General features: G+C 36.2%; 1 protein-coding gene across 3 annotated transcripts; it reads left to right on the top strand.

Moving 5' to 3' along the window:
- The first annotated feature begins 2,871 nt into the window (after positions 1-2,871).
- Positions 2,872-17,979, top strand: LOC135202508 (decapping nuclease DXO homolog). Of its 3 annotated transcripts, none has more exons than XM_064231939.1 (9): positions 2,872-3,014; positions 6,235-6,749; positions 8,087-8,274; positions 8,578-8,711; positions 9,819-9,932; positions 11,259-11,386; positions 13,355-13,544; positions 15,206-15,335; positions 17,763-17,979. In XM_064231939.1, exons 2-9 carry the CDS (start codon positions 6,239-6,241, stop codon positions 17,769-17,771), a joined length of 1,404 nt encoding a protein of 467 aa, XP_064088009.1. In that variant the 5' UTR covers positions 2,872-3,014; positions 6,235-6,238; the 3' UTR covers positions 17,772-17,979. The 3 variants fall into 3 exon arrangements, with proteins under 3 accessions (XP_064088009.1, XP_064088008.1, XP_064088007.1); XM_064231938.1 differs by lacking the exon at positions 17,763-17,979 and adding an exon at positions 15,653-16,853 and having other exon boundaries at positions 11,259-11,380; XM_064231937.1 differs by lacking the exon at positions 17,763-17,979 and adding an exon at positions 15,653-16,853.
- Positions 17,980-21,757: the final 3,778 nt, after the last annotated feature.

Here is a 21,757-nt window from a genome sequence, read left to right as displayed (position 1 = left end):
ATCTATATATTAAATTTATTTATAATGTAGAGTATACCTATGTAAGAACACTATATATAGGTTAATATGAATTATAGGCGAGCGGAAGCTCTCGTATATTACACACACACACGCGTAATATATATATATATATCTATATATATATATATATATATATATATATATATATATATATATACAATATACATACACACACACATACATACATACATAATATATATATATATATATATATATATATATATATATATATATATATATACCACGACATACACGTTTAATGAAATAGCGCGAACACTTGTGGGGTGAAGGAAGTAGTAGTAGTAGTAGAAGAGAGAGAGAGAGAGAGAGAGAGAGAGAGAGAGAGAGAGAGAGAGAGAGTCTAAATTGGCCATCTTCTCCGGTCTCAAGAGATCGTCTCCAATTTGTCAAGTTCTCTCATGTGTGTGTGGTGGGTGTCAGCATCTTTGTGCGTAGATACACACTCGCTCTCTCTCTCTTGCTTTCCAACCACAATGGAACCTATTTCTTTCTGGTACAAACGAAACATCTTCCCCCCCCCCCTCTTTTACTGGAGAGGGGCATTTCAGCGCTCAAATCCCACCAATGCCCCACACACTGGCACTCTCTCTCTCTATCTATCTATTATCTGCTAAGACATGAAAATGAACAATATGATTTATTTTTCTCTCGAAATAATTTTTTTCCTTTGTGGTCCTGCTTTAGATAAATATTCAAAAACTTCCTCTGATTAATTCCATGGCATTTTTGTCTATTGTATCTTGACTCGCTTTAGTTGATTCAAATAGTGAAAGTTATGTTTGTTTTTCGACATTACCGAATGATTTTCAATTTCGTAAGATCGGTCGGTGGCAGTTAGCACTGCAATCTAGTGGCACCACTATATGGGTAAAAAAAGAAAGAAAAAAATTATAATAAAAAATGGAGGTATTCAGAAGTTTCCCTTGACAACACTGAAAGAGAGAGAGAGAGAGAGAGAGAGAGAGAGAGAGAGAATGCACACCAGGCAACTCTCTACCGCAGGACCGGTTCTCCTTGAAAGAAACAACCAAAGTAATCCGGTGGGCATCAACATTGGGACGTACCCATGTGTGGTCATTCGCCCTTGAATACCATGGCAAGCACAATCCAGGTAAAAAAAAAATCACAGGTAAAATAATCACAGGAAAAAAAGTCACAAGAGAAAAAAATACAAGTCACAGGTAAAATAGTCACAGGAAAAAAGTCACATGAGAGAAAAAATACAAGTCATGTAAAATAGTCACTGGAAAAAAATTCACAAAAAAAAAGTCATTATTGATATTTCCTAGACAGTGACTCGCACAGGCATATACACCTTTTTGGAGTATTTAGAACGGGATTATCGAAAAAAAAAAAAAAAAAAACAGGACTAAATTAACGTGACATTTTACCGAGCCAAAATTTACTCTTTTCTGTGACTTGATTTTTTCTTTTTATTGTGACATTATTACCAGCCACCGCGCAAGCCATCCCAGACGTGTCGTAGGGACTCCCTTTGAATTCACTGTGATACCTGTTTTATACAAATATTGAAGGGCAGACTTTAGAGTGATGATGTTGACTGTTCTCGGGTTAGAACGCCCTTGTCTTACAACAACCAATTCTCTTCTTTCCTTGAACAACATATTCATTTGAAGCTTGAATTTTCAGTCAGTGATCCCTGTGGGCTTGTTCCACATGAATGGCGATCATCTGCTAAATATATTTTATAATAATAATAATAATAATAATAATAATAATAATAATAATAATAATAATAATAATAATAATGTAATAATATCATTTGCATCATTCAGGATTTTCTCCAAAGACCATTATTTCCTAAAGCTGAAAAATGTTTATATATATATATATATATATATATATATATATATATATATATATAATAATATATATATATACGTATATATATATGTGTGTGTGATATATATCGTGTGTGTGTATATATATATATATATATATATATATATAATATATATATATATATGTGTGTAAACATTGATGTTCAGCTTTAGGAAATCCTAGTCTCGGGAGACAATCTTGAATGATGCAAATGATATTATTATTATTATAAAATATATTTAGCGGATCATCGCAGCGGATGATCGCCATTCATATGGACCAAGCCCACGGGGATCACTGACTGAAAATTCAAGCTTCAAATGAATATAAATATATATATATATATATATATATATATATATATATATATATATATATATATAGTTTTGTCCCCCGTCAAGTATTTACTAAGCACCTTTTGCCCCAATATTTCGCCAAATTTTGACAGATTAAACACTATGTATATATAATATATGTGTGTGTGTGTGTCTATGGATATATATACATAAATATATATATATATATATATATATATATATATATATATATTATATATATATATATATATATATATATATATAATATACAGTCTCAGATGGGCGGTGACGCGCCATACGAAATTACGAATGCAATACCGTCCAGACTTGTACACGTATCGTACCCGAACGAACGCAGGTTAACTCGAACGGCACGCGACCATCACTCTCCCCTGGAGCGCCGTTGTCGACTTGCTAAATCGCCAACAACGGCTTCCTTGAGTTGCCAGCCCGTAATACTGTGTACGCAAAAGTTTGACATTTACAGGTCGTCAGCAGTCCTTTTGTTTACATCAAGTTATAATATTGCCTAATCCCGAATGAAGTTGAATCGATTAGGTGATATTGAACGAAAAGAAACTTGTGAGTAAAGCCACTCACTTAAACAGAAAGGTAAACTCGATTGGGACCCGGCCGGGGGCGACCCAAGGCCCCAAAGATGAAAGCAAATACTATATATACTAGTTGCTGACTTGCCCGACTTACTGTGCTACAAGCACTTGTGTCGAAGACTCGTATATATTTGTCCTCGTTACGTTTGCAGCTGCTTTTTATCCTTCACAGACGCAGTGACGTTGTTGTGGAACCTTTCAGGCAAGTGGTGGGAGTAATTAAAAGCATTTTACGCAGTTATAGGGATTAAATGAATTAAGCTTTTTTTTTTTTTTTTTTTGGGGGGGGGGGCGCCTAATCGTCGGGACCTCAGTGCGTTTGTTTGTTTGTGGAATCCGGCGTACGTGATGGTCACCAAAAGCGTATGTTGTAGTTATATTAGTGTCTGCTATACTGTATACTATATTAGAATTGTAGTTTATTTGCTTAGGGGAGGGGGAGGGGGTTGAGGATGTTGTGAACTCTCGGCACTGTTGCCAACTGGTGTGTGTTTTAGTTATATTAGTGTCTGCTATACTGTATACTATATTAGAATTGTAGTTTATTTGGTAAGGGGGGGTGAGGTGAGGATGTTGTGAACTCTCGCCGCACTGTTGCCAACTGGTGTGTGTTTACCTTCCAAACTGGGATAAGACTTACACAAAACTGTTGGAATAAGTGAATTTAGCGTATCTATTTGTGACATATATACAACATTAGAGCAATTTCATCATTCCTGCATTATTATAACAGCTAGAATTCATGGAAACGGTTTGTACAGGCATCGGCGTATGTGTCAAGCTCCAGTAAATTGACAACGATGAAATTTCTACGTTGGCTGGTAATAGTCACAGGGGAAAATATTACAGTAATTTACAGTCATTGGATCATGTTTTTACGGTCATCCCCAACGACGTCTATACTATACGGACCGGAAAGTTAGAGGATACATATCGGGTTAAATCCCCCCACCCCACCCCCGATGGGTCACTATCGAAACTATTAATGTGACCCTTTCTTTTTTCTTTTTTTTTTCCTTAATTCTACACAACGTTTGCGCGCAGACATACCGTTTATTCATAGGATTGTCTGAATGAACAACATAGAAAAGGTTGTATACAAGGTAACCAAGATAACTTGAGAATTGTACGTTCTGTTGGCAATGGATACGAAATATATTAAATTGTCAAGGGCAATTCCAGAGACCTATGAGGTCAATCAACGCTGAAAGGGAAACTTGAGAGTGAAGACGTCGCAGTTCCTCTGTGAAACAACTGACAGGAGTGAGTTAAGGAGATTCAGTCAGACAAAAGAAAGAGAATATGAACGCAAGTACAGTAAAATGAATGAAAGGGGGTTGCAGCTAGGGGCCGAAGGGACGCTGCAAAGAACCTTGTGCAATGCCTACAGTGCACCACGTTGAAATGCACTGAATGTATTCAATAAAGCAGAGGTGAGGTCATTTGAGAAGTTCACTGAGATGGTGAGAAATGTTAAATCGGTTTGATGTTTCTACACAGGAGGTATATAGAATGGGTCAGGTAGAGAGTTTATTTTGGGGGGAGAGGGGGACGGTTGCGGCTTATCATCCCCCCCTCCCCCCCAAGAGCCGCACCTCCTGGAGCACATGTCAGGGCGAGAAGTCACTCGGCTACAGTTTCATTCAAATGTAGACCACAGGTCACTTCAGTGATCTCTGCAGTGATTTAGGGGCGAAAGCGAAAACGTGAACAAAAGGCTGGTAAATGGGCGTGATCCAGGTACACTTCTCACATCTTCTCACCTGTACTCAATCATGTACACCCCTTTTTTATATATATATAGTCTTCAGCTAGGAATTGCATAAACAGTCGACGGGGAGTAGCCGCCAACTTAGTAATTGTGGGGGGAGGGGACCACTTTCCTGGAAGATGAACCAGGCGAGTGCAGCCTATCCCTTACATCTTGGGGTGGTGGCCTGTGAACCCCCCCCCCCCCCCCCCCCCCCACAATTAATTTTTTTTTTTTTATACCAATGTAAAGAGCATTTTGCTGCACGTGAAATGTAGTAGTATATATTTGACATATCCAAGAACTACTAAGTGCTTCATCTGGTGGAATAATGGTAATTATAGCTTTTAAAATGTAGCATATATTTGACATTTCCAAAACCACGGTGATGAAGTGCTTCATGTTGTGGAATAATAATAATAATAATAATGATGATAATAATAATAACAACAAATAGCTTTTGCTGTTTTCCCTTAGATCAAAGATATAATATTTCATTACACTTTACTCTCATCTCAATATACAGGTGCTTAATACCCAAACATATTTTGAGCCATTCGGCATTGTGTCTATCTTCCCCTAAATGGGTCTCTCTCTCTCTCTCTCTCTCTCTCTCTCTCTCTCTCTCTCTCTCTCTCTCTCTCTCATTCGGTTTGGTTGATGCCGTTAATCATTTGTCCTTTTTCTTATAATCGTTTAATTCAAAGAAACCTCATAATCACATGAGTTGATAAAATAAAATGGAAAAGTAAATCCACAATAATATGTCTGATATTGTTATTTAAAATACAAAGCAGAAAGCTTTCGAAGACCTGCACGGTCCTCCTTGTCAATCTGAATACCGTGCAGGTCTTCGGAAGCTTTCTGCTTTGTATTTTAAATAACAAGATCAGACGTATTATTGTGGATTTACTTTTCCATTTTAATCGTTTAATCATTATTTTTAGCTTTTACCCATGTAGAACCAATTGCTTATGAATACATAAAAAGTTTAATAATATATATATATATATATATATATATATATCATACCTTATTTTTGCTTTATATATATATATATATATATATATATATATATATATATATATATATATATATATATATATATATATATACATATACATATACATACATATACATATACACATATATATATATACACACATTTGCTTTATATATATATATATATATATATATATATATATATATATATATATATATAAACACTTTTGTTAACATCATGGAAATGATATATGTTTTCCGTTACTGAGTCGGATGGATAAGAGGCTCCTGTGCTGTCTAATTAAATGTGCATGGCGTGAAGTGATAGGAATTGTCTATTATCAAGCAGCTTATGAAACATCCCTTGGACAGTTGTTAAATGTATTTTGAAGACGACGGGGGATGAACTGTTTTCCAGAATGACAGCTGAGTCAGCACTTATTTTAAGCACAGAGCATCAATGCAGCGTTGTCTTCATTGCATTGATGCTTAGTGAAGTTATAAAGTCAAAACTGCATTGATGATTAGTGGGGTTATAAAGTCAAAACTGCATTGGTGCTCAATGTTGGCTTTATAACCTCACTAAGCATCAATGCAGCGTTGTCTTATCTCATCTTTTTCTTATATTTTTCCGTTAAGGAATATGATTAGGAAGAAATGTATTTGGCAGGGGAATGAGCAGGAATGACAGCCGCCCTCAGGTGGCAGATTGGCGCCAGTATGGCAGAGGAATGAGCAGTAATGACGGCCGCCCTCAGGTGGCAGATTGGCGCCAGTATGGCAGAGGAATGAGCAGGAATGACGGCCGCCCTCAGGTGGCAGATTGGCGCCAGCATGGCAGTGGAATGAGCAGGAATGACGGTGACTCTCAAGTGGTAGATTGGCGCCAGCATGGCAGAGGAATGAACAGGAGTGATGGTGGCCCTCAGGTGGCAGATTGGCGCCAACATGACAGAGGAATGAGCAGGAATGACGGCCGCACTCAGGTGGCAGATTGGCGACAGCATGGCAGACGAATGAGTAGGAATGACGGTGACCCTCAGGTGGCAGCTTGGCAGCGGCATAGCAGAGGAATGAGCAGGAATGACGGTGACCCTCAGGTGGCAGATTGGCGCCAGCATGGGAGAGAAATGAGCAAAGATGACGGCCCCCCTCAGTTTACAGATTGGCTACAACGTGTAAGAGGTGATGTATGTTATGCCATACTGTTCCATTTGAAAGTAGGTGATGTACTTTTCCGCTTACTTGTTATTTATAAGCACGTGCTGTGACCCATGTCTTGGCAATGAGACGAAAGTAATTAGCATCTCAATTGTTTCACTTTTCCTTCGTGACTGTAGTTTCGTTCGTATAATCATCAAGGTTTTACCTTTTTTCGGTAATGCTCACTCTTTACCAGACACGTATGTCAGTCATTGTTATAGCCACGATGCTCTAAACTTCTCGAATTCTTCAAGCCTGTTTAGATACGCTTGTCACTAGGAAGCCTTGATCCGGACACCAGAAATGCTTCATGTTTCTTGCACTTGGAGTCCAAGGGTTTCTAGCGACAAGCGTATCCGTAAAAGCATGAAGCATTCGTGAAGTTAAAGAGGGCATTTTGATTATTACAATTACGCAAACACAACACACACAAACTAACTAACTAACTAACTAACTAACTAACTAACTAACTAACTAACTAACTAAATGTGAGGGAAAACTGGGGGCTTGGAGCAAGTCCTTTCGTAGTTTATTTCTACATTCTCAAGTTCACACTGAATCAAAGAGAGGATGAGGGGCTGGTTCAGTGTGAACTTAAGAGTGTAGAAAATAACTAAGAAAGTACTTGTTCCAAGTCCTCAGTTGTCACTCGCCTTTCTACAGTGGATTTAAGGACTATTCTCAAGAACGCGCTCCTTCCTTGTGGAAACCGCTCGTGCTGATGAATCAGAAAAGTACATATGACGAAGAAAATACCCAGTTTTCCAGGCAAATGGAGATTATGAAAAAAAAACAATGCCTGAATAACGTGTTTTATATTAGTTTTCACAAACAATAATTCCTATTTTCTTTATAATATTTTGCTTTGGAAAATTGGGCAAAAGAGACACAAGTAAAGGTAAAAAGTTGTAACTGTTTCCCTTAATCCATTCAGACATGTTCTACGTCTCTGGGCACTGAAGTTTTTACTTTGATTTGTCACATTTACCTTATTTTCGTGTTCCTGAGACATGTTCTCATTCAGTGACGGTAGGAGACGGTTTTATGCAACTGGTGGCTATAAAAATTGAAATAATTATGAATTAACTTATTCATTTATTTGTTTTTCTAATAACCGATCTCTTCTTTCTGTATTTCCCTTTACCTTCTGTTGCCGTTTTCGAATGAACACCTTAATATTCTTTTGGAGCTTGAATTTCTAGTCAGTGGCCCCATTGCTGGGCTTGTTCCTTGTGAATAGGGTTCATCTTTTGAATAATAGTAAAGATAATGATAATGATGATAAAAATAAAAATAATAATCTGATTCATTACTTATAGACGACTGGGATGGTATAGATGTTCCCTTGGGCTCTGCTCAAGTTGGTACCAGAAACCCAAGTACAACCAGCATAAGAAATGTTGAACTCCTTGGAACGTTCTCCGTTGATGAGCAGCGGAAGTATAGCCACGACGATTCGCAGCTTAAGTTCTTAGATCCTACGTTCCTGAACTTCCATGATATGGAGGTAGGTGGAAAATTATGTTCACTTTTAGAGGAACAGGAAACCTAAATGTTTTTTTTTTTTTCTTTCTCTCTCATGGGAATGCAGGCTGCAGTGTTAATACTCGGACAGTTGATGTTATTAAATAAGAAGAGTTTGAAGTGGAAAACAATAATGCATTTGAAGGTGGAAACCAGTATTTCATTTGAATATTATTCTTATTAGATACAACCAATGCGGTTGAAGTGGAAGACAGTATTTTGATAAGGATAATCACATTCATACATTATTATTAAAACAGTTTTCCTGACGTCTTTCTTGCCAAAGGTTAATATGGACTTGAACAGAGCCTATCATCTGAATGAGATGCCAGATTTCAGCGTCGGGGAGAGACTGCATAACACATTAAGATGGATCCTTGATAAAAAAGAATTCTTGGTCGAAAAGGGCCCAGTTTCAAGGTAAGCTGTGTAATTTAAATGACAGAATGAAGGTCAAAGAAACATGCTGTTATTAGACACACCAGTAATTATTTATATAGCTATTTAGGGGTCTGAATTGGTTACAAGGAAGCAGAGGAAGAAAAAAGTAAAATAGAATAAACTTGATTTGGTTACAAGGAAGCAGAAGAGGAAAGGAAGGAAAATAGATTTAACACTTTCACTCTAATGAAGATCTTAATTCATAGGTCCAAATTAAAAAAAGACAGATGTATTTGTAAAGAACTTACATAAGGAAATTTAGTCACAAGAGGTCACAGAGTTTTCTCTTATTAGAATTCTTGTCAAAAGTGGTGCTTGGCCAAAATCTTTTCTCGAGTGAAGTGCGCCAATTTGCGGTTATTGCCGCCAGTAATATGATGTTGCTGATGCATACTAAACAGAGGCGCCATGAACCGGTAATCGGTGCCAAAATCCGGTTATCGGCGCCGGGATTTTCGCTTATCATCAAGCAGTTGGAACGGAAAACCTGCCGATAACCACAGACTGTCTATTTGAAAGGCGTATCAGAAATACAGTGCAGTATACCATAAAAGCGTTAATTCAAGAGAAGAAAACTTCCTCTGTGAAATCAAGTAGATCATCCTAAATTACGCTGAAACTTTCCGATTTATGAAACTTTAAATAGTATGTAGCAACTTTGCCCATATTTAAGTGAAATGATGTTATAACAAATAGAATGAAATAGCTTGAGTATTCCCAGTTCATGGACTGTCGGGTGTCACAGGAAAAGTTAACTATTATCATGGGGTTAAGTAGTTAATGAGACATGAAATTTCCAAGAAACAGAAATGCATTTGATATTTCAGACTACTACTAGGTAGACTTCATTGCAGATAATGAGGAATGCTTTTGTTACTATAGGCTAACATTAAAATTCATTGCAAAAAATGAGAAATGCATTTGATATCTCAGGCTACCACTAGACTTCGTTGCAGGAAATGAGTAATGCGATTAATATTTCAGGCTACCACTAGACTTCATTGCAGAAAAAATGAGTAATGCAATTGATATTTCAGGCTACCCCTAGACTTTATTGCAGGAACATAAATGTATTTGATATCTCAGGATACCACTAGACTTCATTGGAGAACGCCATTTATTTGTGAAACTGATGATGGCTCCATTCAACAGTCAGCTGGACCAGAGGGACTATGAAGACTGTGCAATTTATGCAACCATGTAAGTTTTGTATCTTGATGTTGTGATGGTAGATAACAGTAATTTACATCATTAACGTCAAGTTAATTAAGGTCCATGAAATATTAGGTATTTTAAGTCCTTTCATGGGGATAATAATGGTTTATGAGCTAAGTGTACACTGGGAAAATATTGAATGCTTTACATTTACTACTTTGTTGAGTTTGCACTGGGAATTCTTTTAAATATATTAATAAGTTTGCGCTGGGAAAATTTTCTGCCGGTTCTTTTAAATTCAATACCCCTACTAATTTTGCTGGGAAAATATTCTGTTTATATTTTAAATCTAACAATTTAATAAGTTTGCACTGGGAAAAAAACTTATTGATACCTGTTAACTTATTACTTTACTAAGTTGCACTTGGGTAATATTCTATTGATTCTTTTAAACCTAACTCTTTAGTAAGGTTGCACTGGAAAAATATCTTATTGATAGTTGTAAATTTATTACTTTATACTAAGGTTGTACTTTGAAGATATACTACCGATTCTTTTGAATCTAATGGTTTAGTATGTTGGCACAAGGAAAAGACTCTTATTGACTTTTAAATGATACTTGATTAGAAATGGTCATCCCACAGCAACTTCTCACTCACCTTGAATCATCCCTTTAATTTTACCCAAGTAAAATTAACCACCCGGAAGCTTCCATAAATAACATTGTTAAAGACTTGTTAATTTTTATTATTTTTAAAATTTTTTTGATTAAGTTTGTATGTATAATTATGCATGATAGGTTACACATGATTTTGACCTTGAGAATTCAAACTTTGATCAATTTCTGTGCAAGTTAGATAATTAATGGCCATGGCGTAATAATAATGTCATCTGTGTGATATTTATAACTAGTGGTATTTCCTAAGCAAACTTAGCAACTAAATGTCCGCCCCCCCCCAAAAAAAAAGAAAAGCGATCATTTATGGTATGCCTCGCTATAACAACTGATCGACGCTTCTCTGTGTTGGCTATCTATTTGTAATCAGTGCTCCCCCATCCTATTTGGTTAACCAATGGTCTTCAACCATAGTGTATTTGTAACTAATTCTCTTCCACCTCAGTTAAAATAATCTCTTACGTACAGTGGAGTAACAATCATTTACCTCTTCAATAGCTACCTGGTGGTTTCACAGAAGCTTGGAACTCCTTGGAGCTTTAAAGAAGAATGCATAAGACTTGGTTATGAGTTTCTATTCTTTACTAGTTGAAGTTCGTATATCTGCATGTAATGTGTTGAATAGCTTTACTGAATTGTATACTTTTACAGAAAATGACGAATGGTTTAACTCGGGAGCAAAACTTTGTTTTCAGGTTCCATGGAACAGTTTACTTCATGGAATGTAATCTGTATGAATTGGAGACCTACTACCCTTCAGAGTATTTCAGGTCAACGTATTTATGGGCATTCAAATTTGAGCAATATTTGAGCGGAGGTCAGTGTAAGATGAATACATATTTCTATTGCAAACCAAAACTCTGTTTTTCTTATGGTTTAATTTCACCAATAGCAGAAAGCACGAAAACGGGACCTGATGTATTAAAGAAAAGGTTAACTAGGACCAGTGGGTTCCAATCTTCTATCCTGATTAATTTTTTTTTGTTTTTGTTTACTTTGTCAGTCGAGTGTAGTTGTTACAGCTCAAGTGTATTCTCCTATTCCTTTTCTTTTGTTTATATGTTTTGTGCACGATGCCTGGTTTGTAGTTGAAGTCCCTTGCATGGTGTCTTCTAAATCCTTAATAAGTACAAAGATTTATAAGTTCTCTTCTTGCACAGTTAGGGCATTTGTGTTTCACTGTAAAAGATTTAGTTTTTTGTTTCCAATGCTGTTCTTGTCATTGTTTAAGTAGGTTGATGCTTTCCTTCCCCGTTTCTCTTGCAAAGGCACAGTGACATAAAATATTGTGTATCTTCATATTCATTAAAACCCAAAACTTGAACTTTTTCCGTTCAACGAAAATCTCGGAATTTGTGAGATCATCGTTGCCTCAACGTGAATTACGACAGGACAGTACATGCAAGACTTTTCATGTGTGTCATGTTCTTCGAACCTATGGACCTGCCTTAAATGTTAAACGTTGACCATCACTAGATATCCGACATACATAGTTCAAAGTTATTTGCACAAGCGAAGATGTGATGCCACCAATTATTTCAGACCAAATACAAGGTGCAATTCTAACTCCATCTGGTACCTTGTATCTAATTCCACTCGGAGATCTTATGTAATTGGTTTCAATAACTAATGCAAACGACGTTTGCACTATCGTAGCCCAGAGCCACATTAAGGTAATCCCAGAAATTGATAAACAAACTGGTGTGACTCTGAGAGTAAATCTCTTATGAATCTGCATTTGTTTTCTCTCGGTGGAGGATGTGTGAACTTGCTCTTTTATCCTTCTGTTATTGCTCGTATATAGTTTATTCTTTACGTCTGTATTTCTTTTTTTGCATGGCTGTGCTCCCTTTTTTAGTTGTTAGGCCTACATCATTCTGCTTTCTCAAGTAGTGTTGCAATTCGACTAATAATAATACAGAAGAGAATACTCCACCTCTGTTGAATCCAGCCATAGTAGTCAATTTCTACTGAATTGTCTTCTCTGTAGAAAACTTTGCTACCAATTTTCTCAACCTTTCTGCAGGCTATCATCAGAGAATTTTCACGTAGTTCATAGTTTCTACAGTTCAAAAATGTTCAGACAATTTACAGTAGCATGTTTTACACAGCTTATTGAGTAGACTTTTTAGCCCTGATTCTGTTGCTGGAACTAGTAACATTGTCTTTCCAAAATGGGTTCTAAATCCTCTGTTCGGTGATTTCACAGTTATCTTGGTCAGAAGAATGGAGAAATTGACTGCCCTTCCTAAAACTACTGGAGCCTGATATGTAACCGTCTCTCTGGCTTTTCCTACGATGAAATAACGAACTCTGGCTAATGAATGATACCTTCGATAAGTTGCCAATACAGGCCAATAAGGGCCATACCCTTATTGGTAAAATTAAGCCATGTGTATAACAGAACTATTAATAAAGGTTTCATTACAAAAGTATGGGATCATTATTCTAGGTTAATATGCAATGTGTTTTAAATCGGCATAAATTTCATTTTTAAACATTTTAGAACTGGTTTTTCATATTGAGGTTCTGTGCCTTTCTTGATAACAGGACACATTGAATGAGCTTTTCTTGTCTTAGGAAAAAAGTATTGGCTAAATGTTTATGCAGCAGGAAGTAAAGCTTATTTTTTTCCCCATTAAAATGGAGTTGCACCACTTGTAAAAGTGTGCAGTAACTGTCAAAGATGAATAGTTTCATCACAAATATATATATTTTTTTATCATGAGTCTCAAAGACCAATTGCAGTCTGATGTGATACATAAAAGAATATACTGTGATTTTATTTTAGGTGCCACAAATGAAGGATTGCATACCAACACAGAGCACCACTGTGAAGTCAAAGTTGAAATTGGGGGGAGATCAATTTTGGTGGATGCAATGCAGAATGTTGCTGATGGAGTCAGAGATCATTGCAGTGACCCGGGGGCTTACATCATTATGAAACATCACCCAGATAATAAGTGGATAACCGCATTCAAGTAAGTGATGCTTTTCTTTGTGTTCTAATCAACGATTTTTTAAGTAGTAAGTTTGTAATACAAACATGGAACTTAATATAGTAAAGTTCAGTATTCTTCCCTTCGAGTGAAGTCAGTGTCTTTGACACGCTGATTTTTGGTTTAGGTAATGTAATCGAAAATCCCTTTTTAAATAGGTGAAGATTGTAGCTATATTTTGGCTTAATCCAATTCTCCATTTTATGCAACCCCCCACTGACATACTCCTTACAAACTTCAGTCTGTACCCATCCTTTGCATCTGTGCCATGTTTTTCAAAATGAGTCATACTATAATACATTAGACCACAGAGTCAGTACTTTGCTACATCTTTAGACGTGGACGATTTGAATGATTTGTGGTTACTAAAACTAGCATCGCAACTTTTAGGTTATTGCCGCCATTAACAACAATAAGGTTCTGCCATTGCCATAGGCCTCTGAAATCAAGACCAACTATTTTCTGATAAGTCTCTGTGGCCAAAGAGCTGGAGTCAGCGTCACTGTAACAGAGCTTAAATGGCGTTTAGTATCTCCTATATAGTCCAGATAATGAAATTCTTGAAAGCGTCCAGAAAGAAAAACTCAACATCAGCAAAATAGTTTCTTGTATAGACAAAATCAATTAATGTATTCATTTCCTGCGAGTGTGCAAGGTTGAAAAGTTGATCAAAAGAAAGCAGAAAAAGTGTACAGTATAACGTACAACCTTTAAGGGCCGCCTCTAACACTCAGTTATACCTGCACAGTCGGCCTGTGCAGACAAAACGGAACCCACTAACGCTCAGTTATACCTGTACTGTTATGCCTGCGCAGTCAGCCTGTTCGGAAAAAACTGAGCCCACTAATGCTCAGTTATGCCTGTACAGTCTGCCTGTGCGAAAAAAAATGAACCCACTAACGTTCAGTTATGCCTGCACATGCGGCCTGTGCGGAAAAAACTGAACCCACTAACGTTCAGTTATACCTGCGCAGTTATGCCTGGTCAGTCAGCCTGTGCGGAAAAAACTGAACCCACTAACGTTCAGTTATACCTGTGCAGTTATGCCTGGGTAGGCAAAACTGAACGTTAGTGGGTTCAGTTTTGCCTGCATGGCATAACTGCGTAGTTGTACTTAACGTTAATGGCGACCATTAGGGTGGGTATAATCAGGAGAAGAATACACAGGCCCATGTGCAGGAATTTGGCCACAGCTTATAGAACCCTTAGAGGGAGAAGCCGAGCTAATAGTTGGAAAAAGATTTTGCACACAAACGAAGTAGTCAAAATGGCCATGGGTTTCTACAGGCAAAAGTAAAAGTTCTGAAAAATCGTGACGTATGGTCGAGTGTCGAATTGATATGGCTACGGAATCATAAACTTCCCAGAGTCTCATAGGAGTTTGGATATCCCTGAGTCAAAGGTCTATCTGTCAAGATAATGTCTAGGCATATGGACTATGCAGTAAGCCAGGGCTATCGTGTGGTCTGGGTGTGTGTGTTTTTTTTGTTTTTATATAAATTACACACCTCGAAAAAAAATTGCGGCTGGAAATTTGAAAGGTAGCCCATTCTCCCTAGTTACATGTTTGAAATAGATCTGTATAAAAGTTGAATGAATATTTATTGCTAGATATTGTATCAAAACCTTAGTATTTTTTTCAGACACAAGATGATCAGTTCTTGGAGTAGAGGAGTATTAGCAGGAAGTGAATACCTAATACTGGGATACCGAACTCGTGGAGTCGTACAGAAACTTCAGAAAATTAAGATTCGCGATTTACCAGCAACAGCTGTGAGTATGTGTGTTACAGTTGTGTGTTTCATGAATTATTTGGTATAAAGGCGTATTTTATTGGTTGAAGGTAAATCATTGTTTGCAGTGGTCTTTTAACTTCTTGGTTTTTTCACACTTTTTTTTTTTTTTTTTTTTTTTTTTGTTTTTTTTTTTTTTTTTTTGGATATGCTTGTCAGTGTGAAGATTTCGAGATGTTAAAGGGTCATTGTGGTGCAAACAGTTTGCACAAACACATACATGCAAAAATCCATACACAAAGTGAAAAGTGGAATATTCCTTTTTTTCATTTGATTCCTTTATATATATTTTGACAGGGTATTTCTCCAGACACTGCCTTAAGCTTCCTAAACAAAGTCCTTGATTTCATCAAGGCAAAGGTGTCACAGAAACCAGGTAAGGTTTTTCTGGTCTACAAGAATGACAAGAAAGTATACTGTTTTGATGCTGAAGACGCCATGGAGCAAGGGACAGTTCCTTGTGTCCTACCTGATTGGTATAAAAATCAGATCTTTGCCTAATGTGTCATGAGAGTTTTTCAGACCAAGGCATTCAGTCCAATTCAGTCCAGCAGAGATGTGTATAAAAATCAGATCTTTGCCCAATGAATCGCAAGAGGCGTACTGACCAGGGCTTTCAGACCAGCAGAATGGCAGTGGTATTGAAAGTTATTGGCGTGGGTTCTAGAAAAAAAAAATTTGATTTGGTTCAACTCTTGAATCAAATGCAGTACCTACTGTATCACAAGAGACTTTCAGACCAGTAGAATGGCAGTGGTATTGGAAGTTACAGGTGCGTGTTCTAGAGTGCAGTTTGATCTGGCCTAACACATACGTCAAGTACAGTACCTAAATTATCACATGGGTTCTGGAGAGAAATATGGTTTGCCCTAACCCATAACGTCAAGAACAGTAACTAAATTGTCCCAATGTTTCTGGAGAGAAATATGGGTTGGCCTAACCCATACTTCAAGTACACTACCTAATGTATCATAAAGGATTTTCAGGCCCTCAGAAAGGGGTGGATTCAAGAGAGATATCTGATTCCCATACTCAAGCAGAGTGTCGTACTCTTGGAGAACAACTTTAATATGGCAGCAGTTGAGTAAACAGTGTTGAAGGTCAGTAGGTAAATGAAGCACCTACTAATTTTCCAAAGAATGTAGAAGGAATAAAGTTAACCCTCTAGGTTTTATTTGAATAAATGATTCAGGCTTGTATTATTTTTGTCTGAGGAAACATATTAGTAAAACTTATATTGTCAAATTTTGGTTTTATCCTGCTCTGAGACTGAGTAGTGCTCGACTGGACGTAAACTCTATTTCATTGTGGTTATAGCTTTTGCCCTAAAAAAAAGTACTCGTACTGTATAAGCCAATATTCATAATGTTTGTTCTGCTTTAGGGGAATGAAATTTCATAGTATTTGCTTTTATTAATACATTGGCAAGTTTTCTTATAGCAATATATGTCATTAATAACAAAGTTTCTTATTCTGTAAAAATAAAATCTAGATGCAATATCAGAGTTTGAATATTTGCCTAAAATCAAGACATTAGAATTCTAACTTGAAATGAGAAAACTTCATGATCGTATTGTCAGTAAACAAGCATTATAATGTTACAACTTTTGTTATATTTAAGAAAATGGTTGGCTATTTTGGATCCTCTCTCTCTCTCTCTCTCTCTCTCTCTCTCTCTCTCTCTCTCTCTCTCTCTCTCTCTCTCTCTCTCTCGGCAATAACAAAAGTAGACAGTAACATATTTACGTTAAACGAAAACCAGACATGAAATAATGGGTGGAAACTAAAACTGAGGAGATACAACACAACCCATTGTGGGAACTTCTTTACATTCAAGGTATGTTACATATAGAATAAACTGCCACCAGAAGTTGTAAACAGCAACAGTGTGGAAGAGTTTAAAAGAAAACTAGACGATATCATTAGGACGCTGTCAATGAACAGTAAAACCTGCTCCCAGAGATAACTGAGCACGTGGTGTCCTCTTTTGATCGACTAACAAGTCTTTGAGGCATCCTAATACTTGTAACTCCTTGTATCTCTCTCTGGTGTTCAGCTGGTTCTACCAGAGACGACCCTGACCTGATATTGACATCGTTCATGGAATAATATCAACACTGACGACAACCCCCGCTTGACCTGGACCTGAGATCCGCCATTACTGTTTACCAATACACTGGTAATACCAGTATTGACAAAAAATAAATCCTGTTCTAAATAAAATATTACATTTACCATTATTTACATTTATCCCAATATGAATATTGGCCAATCACTAAGAAGTATCGCTGAGCCAGAGAACCGAGTAAGAAGAAAAATAGAAAAAATAATATATAAGATTAAATTTGCTTAATTCTGCCATTTTATTCAACAAAATTAATAGTAATAATAATGTAAATATTAACAGGAACACTAGGCACGATCCCAAGATCCCTGAAAAGGGACCCGGAAAAACTAGGTGCTGAAGTAGCTCCAGGACTCGTGCAGAAGAGTGTACCACTATAAACTGCGCACATACTCTGAAAAGTGATGGACTCCTGAGAAGGCAGGATGCAACCCGGAACCCCCCACTATAAAAACCACCCAGTCGAATTGGATGACTGTGATAGGCCAAAAGAAGAAAAAGGAATAATATTAAAGCGTGTAATTAAAATCCATAATTTTATAGTAAAGTACATTACTGTGTAAAAATGTATATAAAAAACCAGGTGTTCCTTAGTCTCTGCTTTATACATTTTTTCATACTTTATGATTGTGGATTATAATTGTACAAAATATTTTTCACGAGATTGTGAATTTCTTAGCAATACTAATAATAATGAGTAGAATTAGATAGTGGATATACTATTGAACTTCATCTCCATCAATTAATCCTAATGCCATTATGGTTATCCCTTTTATAGGATCTTCCCCAGATGGTGACCACCAGGGCTATTCAGATGTCGTTATCAAGACTAATATTTCTTGGGGGTCAATATCTTTATAATATTTACAATCTTTTGTTCACGTTTTTACGGTCATCCCCAACGGGATTGTAGTACTAAAAGTTGAGTTGAATTTAAAATTTAGGCCAAAGGCAAAGCACTGGGAACTATTAGGTCATTCAGCGCTAAAATAGAAATTGACAGTAAAGGGTTTAGAAAGTTGTAACAGGAGGAAAACCTCAAAGCAGTTGCACTGTGAATGAAGTGTAAAGAGAGAATGGAAAGTTAAATGAAGAAAGACTATATGAAAGAATATACAGTAAAAGGTACGAAAGTGGTTGCAGCTAAGGGCAGTAGGCACGCTGCAAGGAACCTTAAGTAATGCTTACAGTGCACCGTATGAGGTCCACTGACGGAACTACTCCCAACGGGGTTTAAAATCCTTGGGGGTCCACTGTCTAGGAAATATCCATTTTATAGGTGGCAGATAATAATAAGCAAAAATAGTTTAATCCCCTTGGTTGTGGAGGGCGGGAATAGTGCCGTCAGTGGACCTCATGCGGTGCACTGTAGGCATTACTTAAGGTCCTTTGCAGCGTGCTGTCCATGAGCTACATTCGTTCCTTTTACTCTACCTCATTTCCTATTATCTTACTTTCCACCCTCTCCTAACACTTGATACATAGTGCGACTGCTTTGAGGTTTTCCTCCTGTTACACCTTTCAAACCTTTTACTGTCAATTTCCATTTCATCGCTGAATGACCACACAGGTGCCAGTGCTTGGCCGTTGGCCTAAATTCTCTATATTCAACTCGACCATTAGTCAATCCTGCTAAGATCATGATTATCACGTTCACACGTTGCTGTATAGATCCAAATGTCAACATCACTTTATTTATGCATCCTCAAGCAAAAGAAAAATCATCGGGCATTCGTCCCGCATATTAATCTCCCAGTAATTTCCCAGCCACAGTCAGCCAGGCAATGAGTCTTCTAGTACGTCTTTTATGTCTGTGGTCTGTTGGAAAAAACGAGGTCTTTTGAAACCTCGTGTGGAGGTGACGGTATGAGATTCCTGGGCTTATCCTCCTACCTAATTATGAAGGCGTGATTAACATACCCTTCTCCGGCTGCATACTGGGGCCGCAGGTATGAATTCCTGATGGTGTTTTTCAGTGTGCGGAGATGGAAAACATCTTCATGGCTATTACCATGAAGAAGAAGAAGGGGAGAGAGAGAGAATCATGTCATTTGGAAATGTAGGTGAACGGTTGTGCGGGGCACCATATATATATATATATATATATATATATATATATATATATATATATATATATATATATATATATATACATCGAGGCTACAAATGTCCTTTAATATCTAATTCACTCTACCTCGGAATTAATATATTTTCATATATGCTTAACCGAAGGGGAATTTTTATTAGGCGATAATAGAATTGTCGGCGGCCAGGCGCGAACCCAGGACACCATACAAATCCAGGAACGTCAGTGAAGCTTTTACCCACTCCACCACCGCAAGAGGCTATAAGTTAATGCCGTCTCTCCCCCTCAAATACCTTTCGCGCTCAGTAATCGCTGATTTGGAGCCAGCATTAACTCACCTCGACCTCGGTAGTGTTGTTGTGCTTATGACAGCACGTAGCCATTAATATAAGTCATATTACATTACCGTGATTCATATACATACTTCGCGAAAGGTACTTGAGGGTGAGAGACGGCATTAACTTATAGCCTCTTGCGGTGGTGGAGTGGGTAAAAGCTTCACTGACGTTCCTGGATTTGTATGGTGTCCTGGAATCGCGCCTGGGCGCCGACAATTCTATTATCGCCTAATAAAATTCCCCTTCAGTTAAGCATATATGAAAATATATTATTTCTGAGGTAGATTGAATTAGATATTAAAGGACATTTGTAGCTCGATGTATGTATATGAATCACGGTAATGTGATATGACATATATATATATATATATATATATATATATATTATATATATATATATATATATATATATATATATATATATATATATATATATAATAAAACGAACGGCGGTAAATGCCAGCTAAAAACTAATCACAAAATTACGATTACAAAATTAAAATTACGAAAACAATAAAAATAAATAAATAATTAAAACTAAAACACGGAACCGTAAAAATAAGATGAAATGTTTTGCGTGGCTTAGTTTTAATTATTTATTTATTTAATTTTTTTTCGTAATTTTATTTTTGTAATCGTAATTTAGTGATTCATTTTTATCTAGCGTTTACCGTTCGTTTTAGGTTTTGAGGATTTTAGTGTGTATGTATATATATATATATATATATATATATATATATATATATATATATATATATATATATATATATATATATATGTGTGTGTGTGTGTGTGTGTGTGTGTGTGTGAGAGAGAGAGAGAGAGATTACGACGAAATACACTTACTGTATAAATAAGCACAAACGAAAGATTGTCAGTTGATGGGCATATCTTTTTCTATTCTCTAGACATAAACATAACAACTTCTTCCTCATTTTCAACCTTCCCGTAAGGTAAAGTCGCGACACATCTGGAAACTTTTAATTGCATTCCTCTCGTCTGGAACTTTTTTATTGTAATATTTTTTTTTTTTGTTCCTTCATAGTTCTCGTAAGGCTATTCTGCGAGTTCCCAGACTTGAAAAACAAAATTACGGTAAAAGATTCCCAAAGTTTAATGACGGAAGAATCATCATTATATTCCCTCCGAGGAATAATGAATACTTTACGTTCCTCGCTTCTTCGTCTATGGACATTCCAAGTTTTTTTTTTTTTTTCCCTTATTGAAGTTTTTATTTCTTTTTTTTTTTTCTTTACCTTTTCCGCAACATGCTTTCCGGTCAGTCTTTTTCGTCTTTTTTTTACGGCAGGTTTTTTTTTTTTTTTTTTAGATTTTTGCAGAATTCTTTTCATCCTATGTTCTGTTACGCTCAATAATCCTTTCCATATTTATATTATATATATATATATATATTTATATATTTATATATATATATAGTATATATATATAAATCTATATATCTTATATATATATATGTATATATATTATAATCTATATATACTATTTAGTTATATATGAATTTATATATATTATATATATATATATATATATATATATTATTATATATATATAGATATATATATATAAATATATATATATATATATATATATAATATATATATATATATATATATATATATATATATATATCTATATGTATATATGATATATATATATATATATATATATATATATATATATATATATATATATATATATATATATATATAAATTTATGCCGCAACACAGCACATCGGCCTAACAACTCAAAACGAAGCAATTGCCTTTCCATAAAACGATATCTGGCGACTTGAAATCGATTGGAGGAAGACGTTTTCCAGTCAGCAAGAAGA

Source organism: Macrobrachium nipponense, chromosome 30 (assembly GCF_015104395.2).
Source record: "Macrobrachium nipponense isolate FS-2020 chromosome 30, ASM1510439v2, whole genome shotgun sequence".
Classification (NCBI taxonomy): Eukaryota; Metazoa; Arthropoda; class Malacostraca; order Decapoda; family Palaemonidae; genus Macrobrachium; species Macrobrachium nipponense.
Note: the sequence above shows the minus strand (reverse complement) of the source record. Positions and strands in the feature narration are given on the sequence as shown.